The following is a 9,013-nucleotide window of genomic DNA, read 5'->3' on the forward strand; positions in this document are numbered from 1 at the left end:
CCCCCCTGTTGAGGATATCGGATATCCAGGGGGTTAATTTTTGTTCAAAAGTGGATATCCAGGGGGGTAAATATCTACAAGGGAGCGGATATCCAGGGGGCAAAGTGTCTTTTCAAGTAAAAAATACGATATCCAGGGGTAAGCATCTTTATAAGAGAGGATATCCAGGGGGTTCGATACTTCGAAAAATCAATATCCTCAACAGTGGGGGTAAAAAAATTTTCTGGAAAAGCCCAATGAAAGGTCCCAATACTTGGAGGACAAAATACTTGGAAAAAGGGGGATTTCTCTGCGAAACTTTAAACACCATAAATGATTTTTAAGCGCGTTAAAGTAGAGTTGGAAAGTCGTGTTTCAACTCTGAGCTTTAACGTGTGACTTAAGACTTAGAACTTTAGGATCTTAGGGTTTAAAAGCTCAAATTTGCTCCAATAAGGCTCGCAATATAGCCTAAAAGCCACCGAACCCCTCCAAAATCGAAATATTCAATGAAAGAAAGTTAAAATAAAATGTTAAAATAGCAATTCTCGCCCGAACTTTAAATTCTAAAAAACGTTAAAATACACTAAAATCTCATTATATTTCGACCATGATTGTTGGTACCCCCTAAAATTCGATATCGGTAGGTATCCCCTACTAATTTGGAAGGTACCCCTCGATTTGGTATGTACCCCTAGATTTGGTAGGTACCCCTAGATTGAATAGGTATCCCCTTCTAAGTTGATAGGAACACTTTGATTCGGTAATTTTGCCTTCTAACTTGGTATGTACCCCTAGATTTGGTAGGTACCCCTAGATTGAATAGGTATCCCCTTCTAAGTTGATAGGAACACTTTGATTCGGTAATTTTGCCTTCTAACTTGGTATGTACCCCTAGATTTGGTAGGTACCCCTAGATTGAATAGGTATCCCCTTCTAAGTTGATAGGAACACTTCGATTCGGTAATTTTGCCTCTAACTTGGTATGTACCCCTAGATTAAATAGGTATTCCCTTCTAACTGGTAGGTACCTATTGTAACTTGCTAGGTACCCCCTTCAACATGAGTACACACTAGGATGTTGTAGGTACCAACTAGATTTGTTCGATAAATATAGATTCGGCAAGCTGTACCAATTGTTTTGGAATGAAACAAAATATGATTTTTTAAAGTAACAATAAATCTTTACTTCCATTTCATCTACAAAGTATAAACATTATTTCTCTCCATAACTACTAATTGCAATCTACTAAATTAAAAAAATGAATCCAAAAAAAAAATTGTAATTTTTACAAAAAGTGAATGAAAATTTGTTAAATAATGTAAAATAATCTCTAATATGGATGAAGAAAAATTCACAACCGAGACCGAGGAAATTCCACTGTGCCTCTACCGAACACGTGGGTTGAAAGCTAGGGCGAATTCTACTAATCTCCCCAATCGTTTACTTTTACGACACAAAAGATAGGTATGATATTTTTTAATGAAGTGAAGAACAAAATTTCGCACGTAACGATTCCGTTTCGCTAAAACGAAATGAAGCCATTTTATTGGTTAGATGTGACGTAAGAGCTGAATTTAACCAATAGAATGGCTTCATTTCGTAGCCAAATGTCGAATATATCTTTTATCTACAAAGCTCTCGTGGAAAAACTAATTAAAAGCCCTACGGATGGCTTTACCACCAAAATCATAAACCACCATTAGCTTACATCCATTGGAAACTCAAAGACAGCTTTGGAAATCCCGCCCCTCCATAGGGCGTCAAGGGCGTTATATGATGATAATGATGATAAATATAACCAGATTGCATGTGCTTAAAACTCAAAGACAGCTTTTGAAATCACACCTTTCCGTAGGGCGTCAAGGGCGGCCTCATAGTCATGTAAGCTGTAAGAGGCGACCTCCAAATGTTTAAAGTCTAAATACCTATCTGACATATGGTGTACGAGATTTACAGTCCGCGCGTACGAGAAGCGGTTTAGAAACGAGCTGACGATTCGTAATTCTTTTTGGTAGATACTGTACCCTTCGAAACTCACGTTGACACCTTTCCCACAAACGCCGAATAAAACGAAAGTGGCGCCATGGCGTAACCAGCGGAAAGCATCTTCTACGGCACGTTTATTTCCTGAGAAGGGAATGAAAAATTTTTTAATCGTGATGTGCAATTTCAATAATTTCAATATCAATTATTCTTATTACCCCTATCTACAGTATGCCAACCCCCCTGCGGATGTCAGCACAAAGACCATGTTCACGCATGACGGTTCCGTTTCGCTCCGAAACGAAATGAAGCGAATCTATTGGTTACATTTAAGTGTTACGTCACTTCTAGCCAATAGAATGGCTTCATTTCGTTTCGCGTCACGTGCGAACATGGTCTAAATAATACTTTCTCGAACTACATAATTGCTATGAATTTAATTCGTGCGGAGCCATTGGGGTGGATCCCATTGAGCCGAGTTAGTTGATTTCCATAAAACAAAGAAATAGTAGCGAAAATATTCGAAGAAAATAATTTGAAACAGTCAGTTTAACAAGCGAGCTTATAGAAATCTGAAGACAAAAAGGATAGACATGAAATAGTAGCTTAAGCTGGCTTAAAACTAAGAAAAATGACATTACAATATACCGTAGTCGCGCAGTCAGGCGCGTGCCACTTTATTATTTAATTATCCCCCTAAACTCGATCTAATCCTTTTTTTACACCTTTTTCTTTTCTCTATAGTGAGAAAAAAAAACTGGAACGGTTTGTCTGGGTGGTAAAACGGACACAAAATGCCCGCGCGGCAATTGGCGGCTTCGGTCGAAAAGGTGTATTACCTGAGCAATCTACGATAACATCGAATCCCCAAGTCAAGTCTCCATTTGTCTCTGCTGCCTTATAATCATCTCCTATATCCTTTGGATGTCTTGCTGGGTAACCGAGGTTTAATCTTGCCGCCATTTCTTTACGTTGATCGTTAATTTCACTGATCGTGACGTCACGGTAACCATGGAAATGAAATAATGACGCCCATAGCAGCCCTACTATACCTGATTCGAAAGTAAAAATTCATTTCGTTAAAAACTTTTTAACTTTATAGTACAAAATATAGATTTTTATTAGGCTTCTTAGTACAATTTCCCATCAAGCATTTCGAGTATTGCCTGGTACGTAATGTTCAAGGCTTTCTGCCACGTGCAAAATTGCAAAATCGAGGAGTTAAAAGCACAGCTTGAAAAAAAGCTAACCGTCTCCAATACCATTACGGTATGATGCCATAGATTTATAAAGCCCGAATGGCTGGATGTCGTGCTTTGGCTGAAAAGTGTGCCGTGGTTAGGTAGGAAATCCTACCTAGGTCACGTGATATTACAATAGCATTTCACCGCTTGACCAATAAAGCTTTCACAAAACAAATAGCAGCAATATTTTCTGCGATAAATTCACTTTTCTTTTACTTGGAAAGCCCGTTTTTTACTACTGATCTTTATTTAATCTACTAGATCATCGAAAGAAAAACAAGCAATATGCTGAATGGACCTACCTGATGATGAAACTTAGATAGCAATAAGGAGAAAAACAATCATTTAGAAAATATAGCAGTTAGCGAAAATGCATTAAATTTTATCGTTGATATTTGATGGGGGGGGGGAGGGGTTTAGGAAAAAAGAAATAGAAAGTTCCGGTTGCAAATTTGCAAAGGTTTTGTTGACAATTGAATCATGCTTGATGGTGTCATTGTTATCAATAATTTTTTTAAGTGAAAAAACAAAGAAATATATGGAAAAAGCCCAATTCAAATCTGCAAAAACGGCGATTTCCGGCACACTTCCGGCATGACAAGATTCTCAAAAATCCGAATCGGCCACACTTAGGGCATTGCTGATACACATCTTCATGCAAAAATCGGGAAAAACGAGAAAATGGCAACAAACCGGTTTTGACGGCATATTATCGGCATTTTTGGCCGAAATTGTTTTACTTCAAAAATCAGGCTCCGTCACATTTTAGGTATTGCCATTTTTCATCAGTCTGCAAAATTTCATGAAAAGATATAAAGTACAGCTCGAGAAATTCAAGAAAAATCGTTTTTCCGGCGATATTCGGCTGTTCCGGCGATTTTTAGAAAGTCCGGCATCAAAAATCAGTTTTATTGACAATTGAACCATGCTTGATGGTTGGCATTGTTATCAATAATAATTTTGCGTGAAAAAACAAAGAAATAATAGGAAAAAGTCCAATGAAAATCTGCAAAAACGGCGATTTCCGGTATATTTCTGGCATTTTCGGCAAGAATAGAACTTTTCTCAAAAATCGAACTCAGCCATGTTTTGGGCATTGCTATTACGCATCTATGTGCAAAAAATCAATGATGAAATCTCGAGAAATTGCCAAAAAAACGGTTTTTCCGGCATATTTCCGGCATTTTCGGCCGGAAAAAATGTTTTTCGAAAATCAGGCTCCGTCACATTTTAGGTATTGTCATTTTGCATCAATGTGCAAAATTTCATAAAAATATATAAAGTACAGCTCGAGAAATTCAAGAAATACTGTATTTCCGGCGAAAATAGGTTGTTCCGGCGATTTTTAAATAGTTCCGGCTTCAAAAATCAATTTTATTGAAAATTAAAACATGCTTGATGGTGGGCATTGCTATTAATAATGTTTTTGAATGAAAAAACAATCAATTATAAGGAAAAAGGCCAATGAAAATCTGCAAAAACAGCGATTTCCGGCATATTTCCGGCTTAAAATTTTTTTTCTCAAAAATCTGACTCGGCCATGTTTTGGGCATTGTTAATACGCATCTTTGAGCAAAAAATCAGAAAAAACTTATGATAAAATCTCGAGAAAATGCCAAAAAAACAGTTTTTCCGGCATATTTCCGGAATTTTCGGCCGGAGAAAATTTTTTATCCGAAATCGGGCTCCGTCACATTTTGGGCATTGCCATTTTGCATCATTGTGCCAAAAATCAGCCAATCCTGAGAAAAGCTGGCAACAGACGAACGAACGGACGAACGAACGGACGAACGAACGAACGGACAAGGGTTAATTTAAAGGACTACCTTAGGTAGGTCCAAAAACGATCTAGTGAGGAGAAATATAGATATCTGTTTTTCCAGCGGAAAATATAAGGACGGTCCATAGGGTATCGTGCCTCATTGAATGCAGAATTCACAGTCCCATAAACTCGCTAGTAAGACAAGCCAAGGCAAAAACGACCGTCTAAGAATGAAATTTTGTCTGTCATACCTGCTCCAGCGATGAGTACTTTAGAATCCAACGCAATTTTTCCCATGTTATCCCACCCTCTCAAAATGGTTGACAATGGTTGGCAAAATACTGACTGTCTCAACTGCATGGTGGGCGGTAGTGGAAAACATAAATGCCCTGGGAGTACAATGTATTCCTGGAAACCACCATCTTTTTGGTAACCCAGGGCAGTCTTCATGGCTTCCTTAACGCAAAATTGAGGTTGGCCTCGCACACAGAAAGCACAAGATCCACAATAGTTGTATGGGTTGACACAAATTCTGAAATAAAGTTAAAGTTGAAAAGTTTTGATTTATTTTCCAATGTATTTAATGTTGGTTTTACATATAAATGTATACCAACTTAAGAGCAGAAATTCCAGTATATTACTTCAGAACAGTCAACACCGAGCTAGAATGTCAACTGAGGTAACGCTTCGAGTGCATCAAACATTGTTAAGACATTTTCGATCCTACCTTTTCAAACTTACTGCAGAATCTTCTATAAAATTAGATTCTGCTTCTCAATCTAGCTCTCAGAAAAAAATTGGTGCATACAGACTGAACTAATATTATATAAATATGAAAGTTCTGTTAAACTTCACTGATATCCTTGTTCCTTTCCTCTAGTCCCCCCTGCTTGCATTTCTGAAATCAAGATCATGGTATTTTCTTAAAAATACAATAAAATATTAACACTTCGTAAACTATCACTGTTTATAAACTGCTTTAGAACAGGAAATATTTAATTAAAACTAAAAAGCTTCTTGAAATGTTCTTTGTTCAACCATCTTGCCAATCTTGCAAGTATTTTAGCGGAATTTCCTAAGAAACTGGGTGTTTAAAAGACTGCAATCTGCAAAGCCTTAACGTTCTTAACTTGTTCTTGGTATTTTGTCCATCGAAGCTTTCTTTTGTTTGTTCTTATAAAAATATGTAAAAATTAAAGGTTACCTATCACCAATCTTTAGATGTTTGACTTTTGCACCAACACCGGAAACTACACCAGAGAACTCGTGACCTTGTATAATTTTCTTTGCTGCTTCAAATCGACCAGCAATGATGGATAAATCAGTTCCACAAACCCCAGCGTGGGTCACTTTAATCAAAACATCATTTGGTGACGTCACTTTTGGCATGGGTCTGGTGATGAGAGATAATTCTCCATTGTATGTTTGTAAAGCATTGTTCATCATTTTGTGATATTGCCTTTTAATTTTTTTTACTGTAAATAAAAAAAGAGAATTTATTTTGTCAAAATACGTGTAAAATTCAAGCTAAATTTTTAAGCTAGATACAAGATCGTGTCATGGGTTTCAAGATAGATAGCTGCAGGATGTAAAAGGGAATCGGCAAAAAAAAAAGAAAAGGTAAATATTATTTCCTTTACAAAAAATTATAATTTCATTCACAAAAATATTTTCCTATCAAAATTTAAGATAAAAGATTAGCGTTTAAGGTGCATGTGGTGATATTTTACAAGAGTGTAACAAAACCTACTTAATCAATGTTTAAGAGCTGTAAATACTAACAAACATATACTAGTAACAACAGATTTTCTTTTAAAACATGTAAATAACATGTTGCGGATCTAAACAAGAGCTTTAGTTCAGTGTGTTGAGCTTGGAAGTTATATATGTAATAATTATAAAAAAAGTTGCAGCAATGGTGAATAATGAGTAAATAAATAATTTTCAAGAAATGTCATTTTAAGATAATTTTGATCTTTATAAATGTATAGTAATAAATTGCAGCTTTATTTCTTTTAAGACGCAAAAGATATCATATCAGCACAACAGATTTTATGAAATTAAAATTGGAAACCATTCAGACTTCAAAAACTAATTTTGAGAATTCACCATTCTGTAATTTTTCCAGAGCTTCTTCATAGTCTTTCAATTTAAAAACACCAACATCCAATTTCTTAAAATCTAAATACCGCTTTGACATTCCATGAACCAATTTTAATGTCCGTGCATATGAAAACCTGTTCAAGTAGGAACTAACAATAGTGATTTCTTTTTTATAGATTTGATAAACTTCAAGATCTAGATTAACACCCTGCGCACATACTCCATACAACAAAAATGTCGCTCCTTTACGTAACCATTTGAATTGGGTCTCAATAGCCTCTTTTTGACCTGGAGAATAAATATTAAAGAATGTAGGTTACAAGTCTTAAACTTTGAGCAAGAAAACAATAGAAAAAATGTAAAAAACCAATGTAAAGATATTTCAAACTTTCATTTGACTGGGAAAATGTTAGTCAAAACATTTGGAGGTTTCATTCAGAACCATAGAAGATTCTACAGGCAAAATATATCAAATCATCTGACTATCCTTTTTAACAGCTTCCTAATTTTAAGGTTCAAACCTGTACAATCAACAATCAAATCAAAACCCCATGCTTCATTGCCATGTTCTTCAGCTTCCCTCATTTCTCGGTTTACATCTCCTGGCTTCAATGCTGGAAAACCAAGATCAAGGCGTGATGCCATTAGTTTCCGATGATCAATCACTTCTGTTATTGTGACGTCACGATATCCATGGAAATGAAACAGCGATGCCCATAATAACCCAACAATGCCTGAAACATTTTCAAAATATGCATTTCAATTAGCTAAAAACGCTTGTATATACCCCTGAAAAAACATTTTTTCCAATAGAAGAATGCTGATCATGTTTTGCAATAAATATTACAAGAGTGAGAGTTGAAAATATTCACCTGCACCAGCAACAAGAATCCGTGCATCCAAATCAACATGAACCATGTTATCCCAGCCTCGTATACAATTTGATAAAGGTTGACAAAAGACAGAGTCCTGTAGTGACATTCCTTGTGGTAGTTGAAAACAAAGGGAGCCGGGAACAACAACATATTTTTGCCAGCCACCATCTTTCATGATTCCAAATGCAGTTTTCATCCCTTCCCGTACACAAAATTGTGTATCTCCACGAACACAGTATAAACAAGTTGAGCAAAAGTTGAATGGGTTGACACATACCCTAATAAATAAAAGTGCTGCTTTTATTGGTATTTTCAGACTTTTTGCACAAATCAAAATTGAGCTTCACCAAATAAATTCAAATTGAGTTTCTACCACTACAGTATAATAGTGGAAAAATTCCTAAAAAAAACTTTATATCCAGTAACTGTTACTAAAGCCTGTGTCAACCTTTTTAATATACAACAAATGCTTGGGAAGTTATAAAATAAAAACACTGCACACCTTTTTGACACAGACTTTAAAAAAAAGAAGTGCTAAAAATCATTTGAAAAATATACCTGTCTCCAATGCTGAGATGAGTCACATTTTCACCTTTCTCTGCAATCAAACCTGTGATTTCATGACCCATTATCACAGTTTCAGCCGCAGGAAATTTCCCATCGATTATTTTCAAATCAGTCCCGCAAACTCCTGCATGAGTTACTTCAATAATTACATCATCAATAGATGATAGTTTTGGTCGTTGAACCTGTACAGATTTCAATCTCCCTTTGTCTAACTGCACTGCCAAATCCATAATACTTTTTATAATAATTATTTTAAAATTTTTAATTTGCAATCTGAATCACAATTTATTTATTCACACAAAGATACATGCTAAATGGACCTACCTGAAGGCTAATGTAATTAGAAAATAGAAAAACAGCTACAATGGTAAGAAAATGCAAACTAAAAAATAAAAAATAAAAAACCAAGTCAAACGCGAGAAATAGTCATTTGCCCTAAAAATGAGAAAAGGAAATCCCCCTAACTAAGAAAATGCGATTTTACGGCAAAAAACAT

The 9,013-nt window shown here is 35.7% G+C and overlaps 2 protein-coding genes across 2 annotated transcripts; both read right to left on the reverse strand.

Annotated features, from left to right (window-relative positions):
- Nucleotides 1-1,180: 1,180 nt before the first annotated feature.
- On the reverse strand, nt 1,181-6,443 carry LOC136819632 (uncharacterized). Its single transcript, XM_067075871.1, has 4 exons — nt 6,177-6,443; nt 5,224-5,504; nt 2,806-3,018; nt 1,181-2,110 (listed from the first exon to the last, which is right to left on the reverse strand). Exons 1-4 carry the CDS (start codon nt 6,416-6,418, stop codon nt 1,797-1,799), a joined length of 1,050 nt encoding a protein of 349 aa, XP_066931972.1. The 5' UTR covers nt 6,419-6,443; the 3' UTR covers nt 1,181-1,796.
- A 145-nt stretch (nt 6,444-6,588) lies between these two features.
- On the reverse strand, nt 6,589-8,786 carry LOC136819528 (uncharacterized). The gene is made up of 4 exons (XM_067075761.1): nt 8,509-8,786; nt 7,948-8,228; nt 7,597-7,809; nt 6,589-7,363 (listed from the first exon to the last, which is right to left on the reverse strand). Exons 1-4 carry the CDS (start codon nt 8,745-8,747, stop codon nt 7,050-7,052), a joined length of 1,047 nt encoding a protein of 348 aa, XP_066931862.1. The 5' UTR covers nt 8,748-8,786; the 3' UTR covers nt 6,589-7,049.
- Nucleotides 8,787-9,013: the final 227 nt, after the last annotated feature.

This window comes from Clytia hemisphaerica, unplaced genomic scaffold (assembly GCF_902728285.1).
Source record: "Clytia hemisphaerica strain Z4C2 unplaced genomic scaffold, Clytia hemisphaerica genome assembly, whole genome shotgun sequence".
NCBI lineage: Eukaryota > Metazoa > Cnidaria > Hydrozoa > Leptothecata > Clytiidae > Clytia > Clytia hemisphaerica.

Excerpts from the sequence above, each read along its gene's own strand:
- LOC136819528 (XM_067075761.1), bottom strand. The coding sequence starts at position 8,747 with ATGGATTTGGCAGTGCAGTTAGACAAAGGGAGATTGAAATCTGTACAG. Across the intron at positions 8,229-8,508 it reads CATCTCAGCATTGGAGACAG|GGTATGTGTCAACCCATTCA; the intron begins GTATATTTTTCA and ends TTTATTTATTAG. Across the intron at positions 7,364-7,596 it reads TTTGATTGTTGATTGTACAG|GTCAAAAAGAGGCTATTGAG; the intron begins GTTTGAACCTTA and ends TTTATTCTCCAG.
- LOC136819632 (XM_067075871.1), bottom strand. The coding sequence starts at position 6,418 with ATGATGAACAATGCTTTACAAACATACAATGGAGAATTATCTCTCATC. Across the intron at positions 3,019-5,223 it reads AGTACTCATCGCTGGAGCAG|GTATAGTAGGGCTGCTATGG; the intron begins GTATGACAGACA and ends CTTTCGAATCAG. Across the intron at positions 2,111-2,805 it reads TGTTATCGTAGATTGCTCAG|GAAATAAACGTGCCGTAGAA; the intron begins GTAATACACCTT and ends TTCCCTTCTCAG.